At 41.2% G+C, this 23,967-nt stretch overlaps 1 protein-coding gene across 2 annotated transcripts in view; it reads right to left on the reverse strand.

The window, feature by feature from the left end:
* The window catches only part of LOC102217849 (copine-8), an 80,691-nt gene extending 59,053 nt beyond the window's left edge, over positions 1–21,638 (reverse strand). The window contains exon 1 of one of the 2 annotated variants that reach the window (XM_005801182.3): positions 21,142–21,630. In XM_005801182.3, coding sequence (XP_005801239.1) covers positions 21,142–21,239 — 98 coding nt within the window. In that variant the 5' untranslated portion in view covers positions 21,240–21,630. Of the gene's footprint in view, positions 1–21,141 lie in introns of both variants that reach the window. The other variant, XM_023350041.1, reaches the window with a different exon arrangement.
* Between the last annotated feature and the right edge of the window lie 2,329 nt (positions 21,639–23,967).

Here is a 23,967-nt window from a genome sequence, read left to right on the forward strand (position 1 = left end):
AGATTGTCACTCTTCCACCACCATGGACGACTGTAGGTATGTTCTTTCTGCTTTATGCTTGAAGTAATGGGATGCACAACGTAAAACAATATGAAGCCTACAACACAAGTGAACTAGCTCTGCCCTTATCAGAAGGATTGCCCTCTTTGATCTCACTGATTATTTGGCAAATTATGTTGTGTCAGACACAATGAGGAAAAAATAAAAATGGTCTTTAGTGTTAAAACATCCTGTAGGGGTGCTTCTGTGGGGGTGTTAACTTGTATGTTCTAAAACTAAATTTTATTGATTAAGTTTGCTTATTTGGCAGCTAGAAGCTCTTTCTGTAAGCTTAACATGACGATGCGGTAAGGGTGGCCATAAACAATGAACAAGCGGACTTATAACCAGTCAAAACGTTTGCCAAAAAGAGTAGAAATGATGATGTCTCACACACGCACACGCCCCCACACACACGCACGCCGACACACGCACACACACTACTTGAGCTTGGGAATCTGCTTTCCTGTGTACATTGTTTATTGTAATGTGTAAAAAAGTAGGCTATGTAAGCATATGTGTGTGCCTACATACACACACACACACACACACACACACACACACACACACACGAGTCGCAATCCCCTGAACCACCCAGGCAACGGAGAGAAACATCATGTGAGACTTATGAGTGCATGAATCCCACATCATGCGACTCATGCACTGTTGATCAGAGTCGCTGTTTTTGTGGGAGCATCGTGTACGTGACAAATTGCTTGGATCAGGAAATCACCATTGGATACGCGGTGCAAAGTTTTTATTTGCTATATGTGGTCTGTATTTGTGTGGTTTCTGCTGGTTTTCACGCTTATGATGTGTGCTAAGGTTGTGATTGTGCCCTTGTGGGTCAGGTGAGTTGTTTTGTGCGTACCACTCGATAATATCCAGCAAGTGCCCCTGTCTCATGGGACCAGTAGCATTTAAACATCAGCATTAGATGCTTTGTGATTTCTTTACAGGAAATTAGCCTAGAAATGTTCAACTACTTTTAACTTTGTTCAGGGAATTGTGAACACCCAGGCAACGGAGAGAACTTATTTTGAGATATGGAACTAATTGCCCTGTTGGAGTTTGCCCACTTTCTCCTTTTAAGCGGGAATCTGATGTTTCAAAGTGAGCGACTGCTCAAAGCACATCGCACACTCAGAATAAACTCCCGGGTTCCCGTTGCGCACGTGCCGTGTGCATGCCAGTGTGCGACTGCGTGCCCGTTTCTGTATGTGCGAGTGCGACACGTTTGAAGCATTTCCACTTCAGAGGATAATGTGAATGAGTCACGGCGCCGTATCTTTTCCTCCTCTCTCTTTTTCATCCAGAGCCGGTCAGTGGAAAGCTGAAAGCTGCTGCCCGAGTCACTCTTAGGTCTCCAGGAGGAATGCCATCAGACTCAGTTCAGTTTGTCCCTATTACCTCCAATAATAGCTCTAATAGCTATGTCTTCACCAGTATTGCCTATTGGAGAAACTAAAATGTTTGTCCATTCTCAATGTGATCATGTGATCAACTTAAACTTTTGAAGTTTTACCAAAGATTCTCAACTGGGTTTAGGAATGGGCCATTGAAAGACATCAATATGTTTTATTTTAAACCATTTCACTGCAGATCTGGCTGTATGTTTATTAAAGCTGCAGTATGTCAGTTTTATAAAAATCTTTTTTTTTTTTTTTACATATTTCCATGTCACAACAGATAACCTGTGAAAAATAAATAGAGCTCCTCTGCCTTGTCCCAATCATGCCCATGTGCACGCTGCTCCACCCTCTCCCCCTTGCTCTCTGCTGAGCCTGTCGTGAATGCTAAAGCTAGTTAGATAACAGTGGATGAATGGTTTTCTTGTAGCGGAGAGCTGTTTCTCTGCCATTAGAATATCTGGCAGGGCATTGCATTCATTGATTGATAGCGTTAAGACCCTCCTCCTGGCTCTGATTGGCTGTTTTTGACCAGCAGTGGTGCATTTCTTCAGTCGGTAACAGAAGCTCAAGGAGGAGATTGAGAGGACGTGGTGAAAGTTTTAACAAATAGATAAAATACATATTATTTTTAATATAAAAAATAAAGTTGCAGCTTCAATGTTTGTTGTCCTGATGGATGGTGAATCTCAACTCTTTCACAGGCTGTAGCCAGTTTTTGTTTCCAGGATTACAAACGCACAAAACACTTTTCAAAAAGTTTTTTCAAAGCCACTAAAGCTTCCTTGATTGTTGTTGGGCATGTCGCGCAAACTTTATGCAACGCTGCCCGATGTTCCACCTATGTGCTGCACATCTAAAGCACAGCCAACTTCTGCTTTGCACACATACACAACAACAACAACAACAAAAGTCTCGCTGATGCCAAAACCCATCGACAAATATGACAGCGCAGATCTCAGACTGCTGTCAAGCTTTGCCTGCTCCTCCCTGTGGGGAAACCTCAGCATCCCAATTCCCCTCAGTATCCTGACTATACATCTGACGCCACGCCTGCGACAGCCGTCAGTCACCGCAACAGAAACGGAAAACTGGATGCAAGTCATTTCCCCCAATTTCCTCCTTCATTTGCTACCCCAGCTGCCTTATTTAGCCGGCGCAAACAGAAACTTTGAGGCTGGATGGTTGAAAAGCAGGAATGGTGAGGAAGCATCTTCACCTCACGTGACGCGTCTGTAATTATAGGAGAAGCCTGATGGAGCTTCAAATGGAGATCGACGAAGGGGGCTAAGGTGCTCTGCCTCCCACACACACACACAGGGTAGAGCTGCACAGGAGGAGGGATATGGAGACTGTTACCATTAGAAACTGCCGACATCCAATCATGCCCACTTGACCGAGCTGAATGACAGATGCTGTATATGCGCATGTCATTCCTTTACCCCCCGAACATGACAAGCAGGGGACGCCATCTGTGCAGAGGTATTTGCAGCCTCACCTTTTCACTTATTCTGTTTTTTTTCTCCTCTCTCTACCGTCTCTTGATCTATTTTCAACTTTCTCTTTAAGTTATTCTTTTCTCTCTCTCTTGCCGCCTCTGCTTTCAGTTCTGCCTTCCTACTTTTTTCAATTAGTGAATACGTTCAAAAATACCCTTTGGACTGGCTCGGGAGGCCAAGTCCCTGACAGTGTATTACCTTGACAACACAACAGCAAACCCCCCCCGGGACCCTTACAAGCCTCTCATGTGCTACAGAAATAAATTGGGTTTTTAGCCCACTGGATGAAGGCGGAAAGTAGAGGGGAAGAGGAAAAGGGTAAGAACAGAAAATGTGAGGATATGTAAGAGAAAATTATTAGTGAAGCTTTTAAAAAAAAATTAAAAAATGGCAGATGTGTGAAAGGGAAAGAACAGTGAGGAAGAGATTTAGCTAGCACCTTTGTCTTAATGCGACATTTGACTAACATTGGAGAAATGCTGCCTTTTCTTGACTCACTGCAGTTCTCCTCCGAAACACTAGGGACACTAAAGAGAAAACAGGAGCTACACTAAAACATGTTAATTGGTAAGCAAAACTACAGTTTCCAACTATTTTTACTCATAACCAATTCTTAGCATTATCATAGCTTCCCTCCCCCCCAATCTGAGCTTTCTGAAGTATTGATTGGTCACACAGATGCAAAAAGAAATCTGAAGATAAATTATGGAAATGTTCTCTGGCAATGAATTGAAGTCAGACTATGAAAACCTTCAGAATAAAATATTTACACAAATATTTAAAACAAAAAATAAAAACAGAACATATTAATAAAAACAGAACGTCGATTATTACAGTCATACTTATGATTTTTCTACATTTATGTATTGTTTTTTTGAAACTTTCAACACCATTACTGTGTTTGTCCTATCTGGGAAGATCACAAACCACTGCAATTTAGTGGCAATTTACTCTTAACTCATTAAGAGTTAAGTGCAGCGATAAAATATAATCTCACACAATGACACTTAAAAATATTTAGTGCTCATATACAGTTTTTTTTGTTTGTTTTATTTTGCTTTTATCTTTATCACATGTTCTCTATGTTCTATGTTCTCTCTACATATGGAAACAATGGTAAGAAATATCTTTTACAACATAACTTAAATAATTAATGTAAAATCTATTAAATAATGGTTAATTTATTGTGTTAATTCCTCTGTCTTACTACAGAAGCCTGGAGCAAACAAAGCCATATTGGATTTTGCCTAATTTGTCTGAAATTCACAGCTGTACCAACAGTAGCGTCAGACATTTGAGTCTGTTATTGAACCCTGGGGGGTGATTAGTTTCTCCCATGATGCAGTTTGATTCTCTGTTATTGTCAAGTTGTCAGTGGAGCAGGTCCTTGCAAAAAGCCCTTCTGGGTCCAACCGTTATCCACTTTTTATTACCTTTAAATCCATGTGGGTGATTAAAAATAAGTGAAAGCAACAGTCAATCAGTTCGTGATTTTTATTTTAGACGTCGCACCCATGAAGGTGGTCTCGGAGTTCTCTTCTTCCAGAAAGCCTTTATGTTTTTCTAGCAAATCTCTAATATTCTCCAACTCTTACACCGTTTGCCCTCCTTACTAACCTATTCTTTATTTGCAGGTTTATTTTTATCTCCTGCTCTGCCTTCCTCTCAGAAGAGAGGGGGGTTTTCTCAGCAATGGCCTCAACCTTACAGTCCTGTTTTGTCTTCTGGTGTTCCTCCTCCCTCCATCCACCCATCCATCTCTTCATCCCTTCCTTTATTCCCCTCCCTCTGTCTGCCTCTGTCACTTTGACCGTGACCTGAATAGGCTTTGTACCGACTACGCCGTCTGACTGAACTAGATACAGTTACACACATGTAGATGCACACGGAAACCGTATGTAGCGACCCGATGCCTTTCCAGGTCAGCTGCTTGTGATGTCCATTACCTCGGCGACGCTGAAGGCGAGCTGCGCTTTGTCGACACTTTCTGTTCTGAGACGACTGGAACTGAAATCCATAGCATCGCTTTGTGATTTGTAATAATAACAAAAATAGACCATCCAGGGTCTAATTTAATTAAAGATAGATCAATTCTGGACTAAAGAGTGAACAGTGAGTAATGTAACAGAATCAAAGTGCATTTGAGTAAATCACTGATACACTGTAAATAGGCTGAAATATAATTTTACTAATCTTTAAGCTTAAAAAAAGGAAGAAAAAAGGAGATTTTTAGGATGTACTCTCCTTACAGTGGAGATGAAAAACAGTGCTGGAGCGGTATAACTAGATTTGGCCGAGACGTATCATTGGATTTCAGCTGGATCTGTTTTCCTCATGAAGTGACAGAATTTTGATAAATAGACACTTTAAAGTACACATAATGGGTCCGGAAAGAGAAAGAAACTGTCTTTTTATTTCCTAAAATTGATCAACTAAACATAACTAAGACGTTGTACATATTTTTAATTATTTGCAATTTCGCAGCAGGATAACGTATAATTTCTGTTTTGACTTTTGCAATTTAATAGATGTAAAATGGATATTGGTTGCTCTAGGCAAGAAAGTTTTCTAGTTTCATAGATTAAACATGAATCAGCAATTAAAAGAAACGTTTGATGCGACTGCCTCTTTTCCCATCAGTCAAACTTCTTGTTTGGAAAAAAACATTGTGAATTTAAATCTTATGAGGCTTTCAATGAGCGTTGCTCTATAACGTGAATTTAAAAAATGAATCAAATTCAATTTAACTGAACTTGAAAGAAGTGTGTTGATAGCCAACAATGGTAAAAAAAGAAAGAAAGAAAGAAAAAAAGGGAAATGCTAAATCTGATACAGCAACCTTTATGAGAAATATGGTTCATCTTTTTAGACATGCCTATCATTACATTAAAAACAGGAAAGCTTATGGCTTTTACCGCGAGGCCTTTTATAAAATATAAATTCCAAAAATACTGTTTCCTGCGTTTCTAAGAGCTTAAAGGAGAGAATAATCTGGCTATCATTTTAATATCTACTCAAAAATGTCTTTTTGTGCTGATGATATTCAAACAGAACTGAAACTTTATGTTACATTCTGGTTAAATTCAGTGTATTTACTGCAGAATACTTGTCATGCTCCTGTGTGTGTGTTGGGGGGAGGGTGTGCGTGTGTGTGGCCACGCTTAGCAACAGACCAGGACCCTTCTTGGAAACATGTGGAGCGAGAGGAGTCACTGGGCATGCTCAGATGCTCTCAACAGGTCCTGAGCACACTGCTACAGGTACCTCGACCTCTGAATCCCCCCTCTTTGTGCTTCTTTCCATAATCGGCTCAGGGACTTTTTCCTCTATTTTCATTTTTCCTTGATCCATCTAGCTTTGTTCATTTGATACCCAACTCGAAGGGAAAACACTTGATGGAACCCCCTCTTGCTGTATCTCTCATTGCAACACACACACACGCCCCCATGTTTACAGAAGAGAAAGCTTCAGCAGCTTGTGTGCACTCCCTGCTTCTCCAAAGGGGCTGTCCTAATTCCTCCTGACAAGGGCTGGGAGAGCCAAGAGAACATGTCCGCACACAGAATCAGGCACGTGCAAACGCACACGGCAGAATACGCCGCTGCGCTGTCCGTTTAGGCACAGGCAACGATACCAACGCCAGTCACGGTCGAGGTACGCTCAGCCCCGTGGCGTTTTACCTTAATTGCCTTCGCCTCTGCTAAACTCGCCAAGTTTCCCCTGCTTCGACACACTGCACTATCATAACCGCAAGGGCTAAACAAAGACATTTATTTAGGTTTTTATAAAGCAGGACTGCCAAAAAGCATGTGTGTGTCACAGATTCTACCTGTACGTCCTCCTTTTTCTCCGTTTCACCTACGCTTGTGGCCTTCTCAGACTGTTATCAACAGGAGGCTCGGAGTGAATTTGTGCATGGGGAGGAAATTCAGACGCAATGCTTGGATGTGCAGAGGCCAGAGGCTTCTGCACAAGAGAGAGAGACAGGGAGGGAAACAGTATCCCCGGAGGAATTCATGCAGACTTCTCCGCTCTGTGACCACGATGGAGATGACTAGATTAGGCCGACCACTGTCTCCGTCTTCCGCCACTGTAGATCCACGCACGGCTGTGAGGTCGATTCATTCCCAGCGATTCCACTGTTGCAGCAGCTGCCAGAGGGCTCACTGCAAAAAGCATGTGCCATAGCTTTTTTATGTGGGCCCCTAGACTCCAGAGGGACATATAGACAGAACTTACAAAATAAGCATTGTGTGCTTTTGTCTTATTTTACCAATAAATCATAGCTGTTTTTATCTTCTAAATTACAATCAGTCCCTCCAGTTGTTTGCGATTCCGCGATCGAGGAAGTAGCACGCAAAATTGTTGTAAGTCGTTGTTATTGCCTTTTTATTTTTTGTTTTTGGTGATTGTGTTTTATTTTGGCTAGTTAAAGTCCTCTCCAGTTCCGGTTTTGAGTGTTCTGAACAAAATTAAAGTTTATTGCTCTCTGAGAGGACAAACTTGCATTATTATGCCATCATCACTACTGGTCTCAAAACGGCAATACTATCGTTCAACACAATAATTTCTAGATGAATTTATCGTCCAGTAAAATCCGTTACTATAACATGCCTACTAAGAAGTAATTGTGAGTTTGTTGCAACTTTTCTGCAGAAATAGTCAAAAATGTTGGGTTTAAGTAACTCCCACCTCCCACCGGCGGGAGGTAGTATCCTTTTTATTTGACTGAAATGCTGCATTAGCCTTCCTAGGTCTCAAGATACAACCCATAGTCAATGCAGCAAGTAGCAACGTCACATTTACAGCCCTACATAAGAGCAAATATAGCTAAATTTCCTGCAAATATGGTTTAACAAAATCTATGAGTTTGATTGCAGAAAAAAAGAACGATTGTTCAATTCAGCGTAAAGATGCTTAACATTACTTAATTTTATGAAGTACATATTGAATGTAAATCCAGCCATTTATTAATATTTTAGAGGTATGTTAATGGGTTTCATCAATACATTCTGACACACCTGGCCCGTTTAGAACATTCATGACCTTGATATGGCCCAAAATGAAAATACGTTTGACACTCCTGCTGTGAAGAATCATCTGTTTGGGACATGCTGGCCTTTTTGAGTGGGAATGCTTAGATGGATTTCTGTCTACATGGGGATTGAGAACAAGATGAATACAATAGAGCTGGCAGAATTTGTGGAAGATGTTTTGCTTGGTTTTGTTTCAGTTTTCATTCAACTGTAGACAATGACATCTGTGCGAAAGTAAAATGTCAAGAGATTCAACTGTGAACGTCTCAACGCGTCTCGTGCTGGAAATGGCATCAGCGGTTTGGTTGAAGTGAGGACCGGTGGCACGAATATCTGTGCCTGTCAGAGAAATGTACACGTATGCATACGTACGTTATGTGTGTGCGCATGTCAAGTTGACGTCAGAGCTGCATGATCTCCTTGGGTTGAGTTTTCCCCTGAGGCGTTCTGCTGCTGTACATCTGGGCAGATGTCGGTGAGTTAATCTCTGATGTTATTCTCAAGAGAGCTTTTAACGCCAAAGAGTTCAATAAGGATAATTTGTTTTCCCGAAACACTGTAAAAACTCAACTGTTACTCACACACTCCAGAAATCAGACCTTTATGTAAAGGAAGCAAGAGGAAAACCAGAATAAGTTCCACAAGCCATGGATGGTACACTGCTGACATGTCAGATAACACAAAATGTAATTTTTGGGCCAACATGATTGTAAATTATCTTGACGAAATCATTGCAATGGTAAGACATGGTGGTGGATGCATCATGCTGTGGGAATGCTTTTCTAATGTACCCTCTTTGGGATATTGGAATGATTAATAACAACAAAATGTCGGGAGAAGGGTGCAAAAAATGTCAATGCTCTTATAACCTGAAGGGTGTGAAAGGCAAGACATTATTAAAAAGTCAAGATGTGTTATTACCAGAGAAGAACCAATGGTGAAAACTGAAGAAAAAGAATACTAGAAAATATTCAAATATTGTACTGGCCTTACAGACAGGCTGAGGATCGTTTAGCTGCAAAATGAAAAGTTTTCTTATCGTTGTTGCCCCAACTACTATAAGGTTTCCATTTATACATCAAAAACCCAACCAGACATTCATAGGCAGAGATTATGCAGTACTATGTAATCCACTGGCTGACTAAGTCAAACTGTCAGAAGATCAAGAAACATTTCCAGCAACTTTAACAACATGCATCATGTGTGGCAGCCAGGTTGAGTTTGGGTTCAAAAGTCAAAATGTCTGAATTTCATTGTGTTCTACTTGAATGGCCAACATTTGTCAATATAAAGTGACAAAGGTTTGCGATTAAAACACTGACACCCATAATTTCTTCAGAGAACCCTGAGATCAATAAATCTATAATCTATATAGATGAGTCTATCCAGTGGATATGAAACTCTATTATAAACCACCACAGTAACTTTCCACGACTTTTGATGGTAGGGGAGCAAATGAGGCAATCTGAAAGTTAACCAGAGTCTGCTTAGTGTGCAGTTGCTGATGTTGAAGGTTGGTATGTCCTTGGGTGTGTGTTTAACTACAGCACCTGCTTTTTAAAATAACACCACAGCTGTCTCACCTTGAGAGTCTCTACGCCTATTACCTCTCCTATTTACTGCCTGCAATAGTAGAGCCCCCCTTCGTTCTGTGTGTAAGTGTTTGTGATGGGCAGGTAGTCCTTGCCAATGACTTCTCTTCCTTCTCCATCATATAATGGAAGTCAGGCACTGGAGCGCTGTGTGCTGTAAGGTACAATTAGGCTCGTCAGCACAAGCCAGGTCCTGTACGAAGTAAACCGCCTGCACTGAGTGAGCTACAGAAGCACATGGGTCAATTTTAATTCTTTTACACCGTTAAATCTGCTCTGACTTTACTAATAAAAGGCCCAAACGTGATTTTGCTGTCCAAACTGTGCCCTGCAACATGCCTACCAGGACCCAGAGATGTACTGTACATTGATGCTCTCAAGGAACAATGTTCAGAAACGGAGCTGAAGGAAGGCAGACAGGATAATGGCATCTATTCACATCGGCCCAGAAATCTTTTCTCCGATACAGCTTTGTCTCTGTGATTGCCAGCACCACTGTGCTGACATCCAAAATCATTCGCGCTCCCCGTTGTGGAGGACTGCATATAAACAGACAGAGGAAAGTTATCGGCCGCCGCGTCATCGCGAACACATCCTTTTGTGCTCCTCGCTGGCTTTGAATGGGCACACAGCAGGCACCTCTGCACACACCTCCCCCGTCCTCCACTCAAAGTGATGGTTGTCAGCAGCGTCTTCAATAGGAGAACTATTACGCGAGCTACATGGGGGCCAGAAAGGTCAACGCAATCACTTCCCATACAGGGAATGGCAGCGAGTGACATGAAAATAGATAGAGGGTCGATCGTGACTGGTGTCGTTAAAGCGTGGGGGCTGCTGGGTGGAGCGCTCGCACCCCGAGAGTCGAATATGAGCATGAAGGATTGTCAACAGTTGTTTTACCAGAGAAAAAGCAATGGCCCTTTGGGGGACCTCCCCCCTTTGCCCAGCAGAAGTTTAAGACTCTGAGGTGCAAGAAAAGCACAAGGGTAAAAAAAAAAGAAACAGGAGGTGTTGGCTCACTGGCACAGCCTATTGGGACACCTAATGGAACTCCTCTAGTAGTTTTCCTCATATAGAGTGAACGCCATGGGCTGCCGGGGTCTTCCAAACCATCAGAAGGTTCCAGATGCATCCCTCCTCCAACACGGCTAAATCGAATGACTGAATATCAAGTTTGGCAAAGGCCTAATAACGAGCCAGACATTTGATTCAGGTGTGTAGGAGCGGGGTTGCATCTGCAACCTGCTGGACAATATATCTTGATTTGCATATGTGCACTGAAACATCTGAAGGCCGAAGAATAATTGCTTTGTTGAACTTACAAATGTCTTTGTCAGTCAAGGATATGTTTGAAGAAAAAGTGTAATTTAGTGTCACCCAGCTGGAGAGTTGCAGAATGCATCAATCCGAATCAGTCTGCTCTTTTAAAGACAAAAAAAAGCATCATAGTTTTGGTTCTGGCAGCATTTTGGTCAGCAGGTTATAAGATTCAGTGTTATTGTCAATGCCTATGTAACAAGTAGAAGGCAATAAAATGCAGGTTGCTTCATTAGTTACACTTTGATAAACACACAATCATATGACGCTTTTCCCCAAAATGCCTTACATAAACAGCCCAGCAAATGCAGCACTGTGCGAGTTATTGTATGATGTAGCCCCAACCAACCTACATTTACTTAACCTACTTTTTATCCTTTTCTTGACTGTGTCCCAGTAATTCCCTGTAAATCATCTCCCTCCACTTCCCACAGCGAGATTCAAATGAAAGCCTCCATTTGTACACCGACTTCCATGACTAAGAAGAAATTGGCCTCTACAGAAGTTGATAATATATACTATTATTACAAAAAGTGCTTGTTATTCCAGCAACTCAACGGCTGTGAGGAAGAAGAGCTGTTGACAGTCTCTTTGTACGTCATCTTGCTTGAGTAAGGTTTTGTGAGCAAAAATTAGACAACCACCAAAAAAATTAAATAAAAAAATGAATAGCTACATTTTGAACTTGGATCCCTCTGATCTCCTCAGTCCGTTTTCAGTCGGGGACAAGAAAGGAACAGCAAATAGAGCAGAGTCTGTTCCAGCACTTTTAATTGTTACAGGAACAGAGCTGCATTTTTCCCACCATTCACCTACAAGCCTGGCGCAAGTGTCATGCAGTCAGAACAAGAGTCATTGTTGCTGGAGTTAGTAAGCTTACGGCAAAGGAAAGAGAGCCCCACAAATGTTAAGCGATGATTCATAATAATACCAGCTGGCCACTCTTGTTTAAGTAAGAACAGCTTGAAAAATATTTTGCAATACATCGCAGTTGAGGAGAGATTATAAAAGTTATGCATGGTTTGATATATGACAACAGTTCAAGCCTAAATGATTTACTTCAATAAAATAAAAGTGCATCGACTTTTTGTCTGCATCTAGAGAAAAGCAGAACTACGTAAAGTAAATCAACAGGCTAGAGGAGGCCCTGTAAGGCAGACTAAAACCCACATGCACAACAATACAATCCAAACAGCCATCGTTCCCCAGAAGACTGACACTGTTGCTTGTTGTGTGGGCAGAGCGAGCAAATGACAGGCAGGGTGGGATGGAGGGGGGACAGACTGACAGGAAGACAAACTTTCCTCTGGGTAGAAATTAAGTCATGCCAGTGCTGACAGATCATCAGAGGGAGGAGGCTGGGAGGGTAGCAGGAGCTCCAAACAGTCACAGCGCGTCTCTTCATTTGGGATATTTTCTGAAGTCCGATTCTGTTTCACCGTAAGTCTGGAGCCTCACTACTAACCGTCCTTCCTTTCAAACACATCCATCTCACATTCCCAGTAGGACAGATTAAATGCCGAGGCTTTAATATAGCACGATAAGTTAGTTTGATGAGCTGCTTTGGCTTTAGTTTGACCGATTCTGGATAGGAACTTACAACGGTGCAACAAAGCATTCAACAGTTGGTGAGAAGAGGAGCGTACATTTCTACAGCTCTAAACATTGCCACTATTCTTTCCAGATCTGTAGGTAGAAACAGAACACTGGCAACTTCTGATTCACTGACGTTAGGTATTATAGGGAGGGGGGGTTCAGCCAGCTGAATGGCAGTTAGCAGCAGCAGGTGGAGAAGGGTCAGCATGTGAATAAGCATGGAAAAGCTTGAAAGTTGCAAAATAAAAAGTGAAATCATTTCTGTAATCAATTTGAAAGGTGAATGCCATATTTTATATATTTATTACAGGTTAACAGTTAAGAATTTTGTCTGTCAATTTTAATGATGGTTTGTATGAAATTCAGATAAAAATATATATTTTCAATCAAATCAATAATGTATTTCTACTACAGAAATGTCAATGTCTTAAAACATATCTCCATGTGCTGTACAATTTATGTACTCAATACTTCAGGGACTCCATTTGCGGGAATAACCATCTGTTTTTCCTTCCACTTAACTTTCCTTAAGGAATAATTTAATTTGGGGTTTACATACCTGACAGGTTATCAAAATGAACAGGAATAAAGATATAACATATCTCTGTGTGTAACAAATCAACATAAGATATCCATTTCAGTTTTGAATAGAATTACTGTGACACATTTCTTCTTCAATAGTCGTGTTATACATCAACACAAATATTTCCCCAATCAACATCAAACCTACAGCGCTGACAAAAATGAGAGTCACCTTTAAAATGAGAGTGAGAGTTGGCCAACATGAACTCCTTCACTTTGAAACTACTACCATGATACATTTTTTTGAACATATTGGGACTAAGGCAGTCGCTTGCCCCAGACGTCAGGCCTGCACAAACAGAACCTTGTTTGACCTCTTTCCGTTCTCCCAAACAGCGGAAACAAAGCGTGAAACAAAGAGCAATCAGGTGCACATCGCCATAGAAGCAGCACAGTCTGCAGCCGGCGCCTGCCGTCTCATACGTTCCAATCAATACAATAGATTACGGTGGAAAGAGAAGCAGTAAAAAGGGGGGAGGCTTTTTATACTTGCTGTCACTCAGCATTAGAGAGGGAAGTCAGAAGACAACAAGTGATAAACAGAGATTTATTACCGCCAACAGATTCCATCTTTACTGGCAGGGCAAGGGTGTGTGACAAGAACCAGGGAGAAGTAAATGGTTTTGGAAGCCAGTGGATGAAAGGGTTTAGATAAAACGAAGGATCATCCATCTGTCAACCCATGATGGACACTTGGGGTTTTTTGGATAATAGAGCAGGTCGTGGGTGGATCAAGACAACAAAAGTACATACCCGACAGTTTATGCACAAATCCATTTTCACAATGAACAGGAACACACCTCCCGTCTTTTCAAGTCGGTGCAGATGTTGACGTGCTTTGACAGCAGTTCTGCTAGCAGATGCCAGTTGCTAAAACCAATTCAATGCCCTCAAACTGTCAAGCCAATGCAACTGAGCCCACCCTGCCAGGGATACTCTGCAAAACAGAGACTTTCTGCTGCCTTAGCATCCGTCGTTAGCATGCTAGCTGAGGTTTCGTGCTGGGAAACGGACACACGCAAAATTACAAAAACAGTTTACGTGGTCCATCCTCGTTGATCAGCTAGAAAATAAAAAAGTAATCCTACTTCGCATATGTTCATTACACAACGGAACCATCTAGTGAATTATAAATGATTCTGAAAACATGCCCAAAATTGTTTTGGGACAACTGTTAGCCTAGCATTACTTTAGCCATCCTCATGACCTATTTATTTAGCATCTTAAGCTGTTAGGAAACCTGTAATTTTGAACATTGTATGTCACAGTCAGCATTACACTCTTTTTTGGGGGTTTGGGGGGTTAGAAACTGAGAGTCTCTGCAGATTTCTTCACAAGCAAAAGAAAAAAACTGCAATCTGAAAAATGTCCATGGAAACAGCTTGCACGTACTGTACAATCATTGTTAATCTTATCTGCTGAACTATGGTTCCTTTTTTAGTGGCAGGTGAAATGCTTTAACTAGTCCTGTTAAACCTTGGTGGCATACAGCCCCCCACCCATCTAGCATCAAAAATGGTCAAATTTGCAGCAATTCCTATAGGTCGGTTGTTTCCGTTTATTTCCTGTAAATAAATTGAAAGGAATAAACGGATCCCACTGAGAGCTGATTTCAATGTTGAGGCAACATGTGGACCTCATTGAGACGTGAGTCAACCTTGGGTCTTTACATAGTGCTCTAAGCTTAGACATTTATGTGGTGCATTTTATATCCTTGATCCAACATCCTTGATCCTGTAAATCATGCAAAATATATGAAAGCCCAAACTGGAAATGGAGCACTTGTGCTAAGCATGGTAGCTCTGCGGCCAAATATTGCACAACTATAATAACATTCAGTCAGCAATTTTAAAGGTGAATATTGCTTTCGTGAAACTGGCAGTGGGGAAACAAAACGTCTCAAGGAAAAAATAATCAAAATATAACAACATATAATCATTCTTAGGTTTTGCAAATGTCATAATTTATAGAGTTTATTACAATTATCACTGAATTATTAATTGTTCTTGCATTAAGTTTGTTTTTTTTCCAGGATACAGAAAGCAACACAACATTGGGTAAAGCCCAACAGGAAGTCGATTCTTTACACAAAAGAATAACAAGACTGCTTCATTTCTTCTGCTCCAGGTCGGCATGAAACTCAGAGCAGAGCGCTAATGACATTATTCAAAGGAACGACGCTAATACCCTGACACGTTCTTGTATACTCAAATAGGATTCAACAGACCAACTTCTGTTAATATTAAAGAGATTGTATCCCATGCAGACCCAATTAAATATATGAAGTTTGTGGAGTAAACAAGACTGGGTTTGAAGTGTTTTTTAAAATGCCGTACCACAGACTCATCCCGAGTTAGGCCTCCTTCTTCCCTCACAGACGTCATAGGAACCTGGATACAGTGCAGGCTAATTAAAAAGTGCACGCAAATGGACGCGGTTACTTAAGAAGCAATATCAAGAAACGATCAGCCCACATCTGTGCCCACCGAGGACCGAGCTGGCTGCATGAACAGGCTTTGCTTTGTGGAGATGCTTCAGAAACTTATTGCCTTCACTTTTTAAAAAAAATTTAATATTGAAAACACTTATTCTGAGTAACAAAACACAAAAATCTGGTCCAATCAATAACCGCAATGGAACACAAGCACTTGGAGCCAGTCGCCAGTGGCTTTACTGTCCCCTGGCTCCATCATGTAGGTGGGAAAAGCTACAGTATATCAAGCAGTAATTCTACTTCTTGCACGACTCTGTATACAGTACGTGTGAGCAGACCTTTTAAGCATGTGTGGGTTTTTGCTTTTTGTGCGACGCAGTAGGCAAGAGCTGGCAGCATATCGATCGCCTGCAGATACCCCAGGCTCTCCCATCGATAAGCAGAAACCCTTGAGCCTTACAGCGGCGCAAGGCGCTGACCTCATACACACAAAGAATCTAAACATTATCTGAATTAGCCGCCAATGAGAGATATGAGGACTTATGCCACCACTTACAGAAATCACACGAGAGGAGCTACTTCAGAGTAGCAAAACAAGACTGCACTTGTTTGGCTGTGCATATTTATTGGAAGTATAAAACAATTAGCTTGGGTTATTGAATATCTGTTTTCTGAAACCGACTTGCACCGCTTTTTAAATCTGAATGCATACTAGCAGCTTTATAAAAGCAAGGAAAAATTCACAACTCTTGAACATTTCCAGATTTTCTCAAAATGCAACAGCGAACATCAGCGTATTTTGCTGCTGTTTTACCTGATAAAGGAATACAAAGTAGCATTCAGCCTGCTTTATCTTGATATCCATAAATAAAATCCAAATGACTTCACTAAATTGATCAAGTCTGTCCGTGATTTAGGGTGTTTTCACAAAGTTGCAACATTTGTTACAATTTTGCGGTTCGTTTTTACCCTCTACTCCACAGGTGTCAAACTCCAGTCCTCGAGGGCCGCTGTCCTACAGCTTTTAGATGTGCCACAGGTACAAAACACTGGAATGAAATGGCTTAATTACCTCCTCCTTGTGTAGATCAGTTCTCCAGAGCCTTGCTAATGACCTAATTATTCTATTCAGGTGTGGTGCAGCAGAGGAACATCTAAAAGTTGGAGGACACCGGCCCTTGAGGACTGGAGTTTGACACCCCTGCTCTACTCTGTCAAAACAAAAAAAACCTTTGAAAAATCTGTTCACCTCCTCGCCTGTGGGGGCGCTGGAATAAGAGTCACTAGAGCGAAACAACACAAAAGCCTCTAAAGACGACATGAGCGCAACTTCCTTCTTTGTAAAATGTAAACAAAAACGGAGTGGTGCCAGATTGTTGTGGTTGTAGGATTTCTCTTTTGTCTGGTGAAGAACAAGCCTTTCCTAAAGCGAGAGCTAGACTAGCATGTTTGTTTTTGTTTTATTTAAACTCCAATACTCTGTGTTGTAGTCCACTTCCTGCTTTTGAAGCAGTCTCCGGTCACATACGCATTCGAACTGCTCCAACGTTCACTCCAACCGAACCGAGACCCAGGTTTTTAGGCGGACTGGAGTTTGATTGAGAATTCCCACCTCCCCAAACGAACCGGCCAAAATATGTCTGTCTGCCAGCTAAGCTAACAGGCTGGGCGAGGAAGGCATTAATCAGAAAGGCAGACAAGATGCCCATAATAACCCTGGATTAAAACACATCTATTTTCACCTTTTTTTTTCTCTCGTTCTCCAGTTGTGCACTCTTTTGTGTTGGTCTGCCACACCAAATCCCAGCAAAGTGTATTAAATTCTGTGGTTCTAATGTGACAAAAGTTAAAAGGTTTATAAATGCGTGCATATGAGTCAGCTACCAGTGAATATCACTGCAGCCACACAAATATCACAGTCTGATATAATGACTGGTCATGTACAGTATGTTGTTTTCTCCTGAAGCGTTGCCTCCTCTGAAAAAGTTCTCACTCCAACACTCCCCCCCTACACACGCAGAGGGAAACTTAGAAGTAACCATGGCGATATCCGACACAGCCCACTGTGACCAATGGCACTCAAAAAATAAAAAAATAGAGCACACAACTTGGGGAAGGAAAAATGAACCTTTCGTGCACAAAGACGCGCAGGCTCGCACCGGGCCGTAACCATGACGTTCCTGGTCCTCCTTCAGGTTGGAGGTAGGAGGTCCAGGCATCCGAGGCGCTTTCTGCCCCCGTCGGGGCTGACAAGCAGGGTAACTGAGGCATGAACAAACTCCGCCAAGCATATTCTACAAGAAGATGCCTTGATCCCTCTGTTACTAAGGAGATGGTGCAGAAAAACCCTGCAGGGATACAGTAGCTACAGTATCTAAGGGACAAAAGTGGGGAAACGAATGCGTTTCTTTTTTTTTTCTTTCCTTTAAAGCCCTGAAGCAACATTAGAGAGTTGATTTTTTTTAAGGAAGCATTCTTGAGTCATTCATAAAGCAATTACTCAAACTGGATCTCCATGCATAGCCATACAAATGGCTTTCAACCCCCCCGATCTAAAAATAGCTGGACGAGGAGAAATGTCATGCTACCATCATTATTTTAACACCGTGTTCCACCGTTTCAGGGTTGACTGACACTCTATTAATGACCAGCCCACACTGCAAACTCTGCTATAAATTAATTGCGTTCAAGTGAAAGGATCTGACTCACATGTTACTTCGATAAACTGTTTCTTTCCCTAATGGATTTTGTAAGGAGTTTGTTATGTCATAACGGCAGGCACGTTGAACATAGAGCAAGTATTGGATATTTTTTCCCCACGAGGACACCAATGCATGAGATGTAGAGGGGAAGAAAATACAGAAAAATAATGTAAATAGATGAGATGATGATAAATAATGACTTTTATTGAAACCTTTTTCCATCTTTTGTTTTTTTGACATGGATCCTGTACAAGCCCACAACAACAAAAACAGAAGAGGAAAAATTCTCAAATGTCACAGCTACATGAAAGTCCACATCCCTCAAACAAATTACTTTGTTTTAACCATCTTTTTTATCCAGTTTCAACATTTAGTTGTCATGGATACACACCTTACATCAATTAAAAGGGAATCGGACTAACCAGAAATAAAGTTCAGCTGTCCCTGTAGGATTTTCTTGACATTTGCAGCATTTAGCTAAAGCTATAATTTGCAGAGAGGATCAGAGGGATGTGGTTGTACAAATGCATCAGTCAGGAGATGGGTAAAAAAAAATATATATAATATATATATATAAGGGCAGCTGAAAAAATATCACCAAAGCATCAACGGTTCGTATTTTAATGTGACTACAATTTTAAAATCTTTTGTTGTACATTTTAGGCATGCACCAATATAAAAATCTGAACCGATATCGATATCCAATGTTGGTATTGCTTGATATTTACAAATATTATATACATTTTATAACTCTTTCGACATCTTGAAATAAAAACGAGCACATTGCTGACTTTCCCACTGCTTCAGTTACACTCCCAACATCCTGCGTCATATCACGACCAAGTAATTGTGATATGAACAAGTTGGAAATAAATATCGCTTATTAATATCAAGCACAGTTTAATTTATCGAACCGATATCGACGTAAAAAAATTTTTAAAATATATTTACTTCAAGAAGTAGGGCTAAAGCTACAGGAAATAATCGATTTGGATTTTGGCCAGCACCGTTTCATTTTTAGCTGCTAAAAATAGCAATAAAGTTGCTAAGTAGGTAACAATGGGGTGTCCATTGTTAACAGCTCACATGCAGACGTGATCTGGTCTGTCAGTCAGCCCTCGTTCATGGCAGAGAATGGGTGCTTTACAGACCTTTGTGGAGGAAGATGAGATCGATGGATAAAATCGGTTTCACATGCTGAAAATTAAGAAAATCGGGGGCCGATAAATGGAACCCAACATCCAGTTAAGGCATTTATTTTCATCATATTTATTTAGATATTTTTACAGAAAAGAATGACAAAGCTTACATTGGCTAAAACTTTGCAGGAGTATGACCGATTTCCAAATAGTCACCATAGCAACATTGGGCACAACAAAAGCTGCACCAGACCCACAGCAAAATGTGGTGGTAATATAATGATCTGGGACTGTTTTTCATCAAACTAAGTAATACCAAGAAATACCAGTCAATTCTACACTAAAAACATTTAGGTAAGAGAAAGAGTTGAAAATGTAAAGTATCCTATTACACATTTAGATCCTAGATAACATTCTATTAAAATAATTGCCTTAAAAATAAACCTCACGGTTATCAGACTGTGAGAATTTGACACCAAATAAGCCGACTTTCAGGTTTTAGTTCAGTCAGATCAGCAGTTTCTAATGTAAACAACAAGAGGACGATGTGGGGAATCAAAACAATGTTGCAGAATGTCGTCAACGGAACGTGCGCCCGTTTAAGCAAGAGGCCAGTTTTCGCTTGAGCTTCCAGGAAACAAGACTTTTAGAAAGTCAAACTGTTCCCAACCTAGAGATACAAATCTCTACTTCTTGACTAAGATTGTTGTTCTTCCATTCCTGTGTGAGTGCTATAACATCTAAACCCTAAATTTCCTTAATTACTAAATGACACTCAGTAAGATTATGGCTGGGTTTTCTTTTTTTATATATATATATATTTCAATTTAGTGAACAGGATTATAATTGTTATTTGCTAAAGTGATTACTGGAACTGTGTTTTGTAAGTGATTTGTCTCATTAATGAGACAAATCTAAGATTTACCCATTAAATTTCACAGTTTATCTAAATAATTTATGAGGTAATGTTGATTTTGAGTATTTGTATACATGGAATAAACTAATGTAGATACGATGAGACTAACAAAAAAAATGAAGTAGGAGTTTTCCTAATAAAAGTATACTGTTGATTAAAATAAGTTAAAAACTACAACAAGGGGGGGGAGGCGTTCTTCTATAAACCATTACCTTGACACGTAACAGTGTCAACAAGCCAGTGGAGCGAATAGAGTCCCCTCCACAGGTGGGTATTTCTAAAAACCAGTGGAAGGGGTCACGACATTACGTTTTTCTCAGGAATAACCCCCTGAACGGGAAACCCCCCCCCCCCCCCTAAACCGAGTCAAATCATACATGAGGCCGTTTTAATTTACTACTATGACCTAAAAAACGCGAGCATCAACAAAACAATGCTCGCGACATCACTGGAAACATTTTCTTAAAACGTGGCAATTAAGACTCATTACGTGCGTTTCTGACAACTCTTAATAAACACGCAAATAGTGCACATTAAAATATAAAATATGAGTGTGCTGTCGTTATAATGATAAAATATTGACTTTGGTAGACATAAGCGGCTGTTTTTATTCCAGTCGTCATTACAAGTCGTTTGTTGTTTTTTTTTCCCCAACAGCGCTGAACTCGAGTAAAAGTGATAAAAACCGCCGTCGCACTTCTTGAAGGTTTCAGTCACACTTTTATGGTAAATAAATAAAATGATTCACGCCTTGGTTGAAACGTTGGGGTTCGATACAAACTTGCCAGAGTTGTAAGCAAATAAAGTCCACAGCAGCGTTTCTTTCCCCGTAAGCCTGTCAGACAAAAAGCAGGTAAAAAAAAAATAATAATTCGCCTACCTGCAGGACACCGTAATTTCAACTTTGGTGGCAGGAATAGACGAGTTCAGTGGGTCGAAGTCGCCTATCGACGCCATGTTTAGGAAAGTGTTGTTCATGGTTTCAGTTTTTCCTGTTCCTTCAGTCCAGCCCCCCCCACCACCTTTTTTTTTTCTTTACTTGCGACGTAAAGAAAATAGCGAACTGTGCGCGCGCCTCCTCGGCGAGAAATAGAGCAAAGGTTCCACAGAGGAGGAGAGGAACGAGGAGCTGGGAAATGTGATGTCACTTCACGCTTTCTCTCCCCTCCTCTGTGCGCTTATCCCCCCGTTTCCAGCTTTCTTTTCGTGCTCTTCAACCACCTCCCCTCCTTTCCTTTCCTTTCCTTTCCTGGCTCCGTCTCTCGATTCCGATTCACTGCCGTTCAAACTGACTTGTATTGAGCTAATTGAAATTCAGCTGCCCACTTCGCGTGGAAGTGGCGACGACGGTGCAACCAGCAATAAATCAAACGGAATTCGTTCTTCATGCAAACTCCTTCCCACGAGCACGTGCCCTGCGCGTGTCACACATTTCAATGGTCTCATTCACACCAGTTCAATTCATTTTGATTCAGTTCCAGTGAAGGCTGCTGGCTAGAAGCCCCAGTTACCACATTCTCCAGGGCCGGATCAACGTTTTTATGAAACCCAGGGCAACGATGCACAGCTGCCCCCCCCTCAACGCTATTTCATCTTATGCTGGACTTGTACAGGAAATAGCATAGGGTGAGTTCAGAGTTAATATTGGCATACAATAGGTGGAAAACAAGGTGATACATTCTCTTCAAGAAAATACAGCGGTGTAAAAAAAATGAGGACATTTTTTACTTAAATAAGAGATAAACAAAAATGTACCTTCCAGCTAAGGAAATAGCATTCCTCTAATCCCTGACTGTCCAAGTTAAAATTCCAACTCCAGGCAGCGCTCTTATAATTGTTCACTCAAAAGTTTAAAAATCTGAGTATAAAGAGGACACTGTACGAAACCTAGGTAAAATAAGGGAATTATTTTCTACATGATGCATTTGTCCTGTTTAGAGGTTGAACGGAGGCTTTTTATCAGTTTGGAAACTGCTGATGGTGAACGGTTTGGTGAGCGGCTCGTTCGAGGAGACACTTTTTTATTATTATTTTTTAGCAGACAACCATCCAAAACAGGGTCCTAAGAATTTTGGATCACCCACAAGTGCTTGGTTTGGATTCTTCAAGGTTTGCACATCTTAAATCCTAAAGAAAATACTGTTGCATAAGTCAACTTTGACACTGTACCCATCAGTTTACTTAAAAAAGCATCTTTATCTGTGGCATTTTCTGTTTTTTTCCAGTAAATTCACAAGATTCTTGCCATCATTGAGAACCCTGATGCTATGATTTCTACCGTATGCTCTAGAAACCCAGTAGAGTTCCCATTCTGAGCTTTTGCTTTCAAAATGTCATCCAAAATGGCGTAGGATCCAGATCACTCTTTTGCAGGGAATAGAGCGACACCAAAACGAATGTTGAGAAATGTTGGAGTGGCACATTATGAGGACGCTGTGTTTTCATGAGGGACCTCGGGTACTTTGAGCCTTTTCTGGGAACGTCCATGATGTCAAGAGCAATAAAGCCCAGGGTTTGTCTTTTGACGCGTGTTTGCATACAAGTAAACAAAGAGAAACAGGAACAGGAATGGATTAACTGAAAGGAAAAGAGGGGCATACTTAATGTAACGTCATCAGAGAATAACAAAAACAGAATTTTCCTTTTTCTGGGGTTTTTATTTTTATTGGATGATTTGGGGGGGGAAAAGCACACAACAACCGCCTGCTGCACCGGTTTACGAGTGTCTGGGTTATGTTTAGGCGATAAAGTCACTGGACGTTAATATAAAACATCCCCTGCATTACTCAGTGTGTTTGCCGGACAACTGCGTTTCTAAATATAGCCGTCTCACAGGCTCTCCGACACGCCCTGGGTTTGATGAGTAGCGTGGTGGTGGTGAAAACCATTACAGCACCTTTGGGCAAACATCATGCCCCCGCCCTCTGTTTGTGTGGGGGCGGATGAGTTCACTCCTTGCTACTCACACAAGAGGCCGGAAAATTAGCATGGACTCATTGGCTTACTGTATATACGCATCACTGTCACGAGTCTCACTCCCAAAGAGAGGGAAAGTCACAGAGAAATGATGAAATCATCCAGCCAGTCAAGACAAGAGGGGGTTGTATGGGTAACACAGACCTCCCTATGGTCTTGGAAAATACACAAGAAGAATTCTTGGGAATTCTTCAGGGTATTTGAACTGAAGTTCTTGAGGGAAAGACTTTCTCCAAACACGGTAAAGTCCACTTTTTTCATATCAACAACCGTTGCCTCCACCTTCATCCTGGCGCCGTCACACTCGGCTACAAACCACTTCATTGCAAGCTGAAGGTCACGGCCAGAAAGATATCAACAACGCAATGTTACGACCTCAAGGTTGCCAAACCAGAGCGACCTTTCCCCAAACATAACTTGAGATTCACCAAAAGAAGGCGTGGAAGTCCTTAGGAATTCCATCCTGCGCTATAAATAAACTTGACTTTTTGTAGAAGCAGGTCTTTCTATGGGGCGTACAAGGACCGGATTGTCCTTAAAAACACTGAGGGACACAATCAAACAGCCCCTCTAGAGCCATAAAGCACATTTGAACTGGCTAACCAAACTCACATCATCTCAAGAATCCTGCATCATTGAACATCTGGTCCACTATTCTAGCATGAAAGCAAAACCGCTCCTCCTGGATCTGGGGTTGCATAACTGATTGGAGCATCTACTCCAACATGCT

This window comes from Xiphophorus maculatus, chromosome 17 (assembly GCF_002775205.1).
Source record: "Xiphophorus maculatus strain JP 163 A chromosome 17, X_maculatus-5.0-male, whole genome shotgun sequence".
Lineage (NCBI taxonomy): Eukaryota > Metazoa > Chordata > Actinopteri > Cyprinodontiformes > Poeciliidae > Xiphophorus > Xiphophorus maculatus.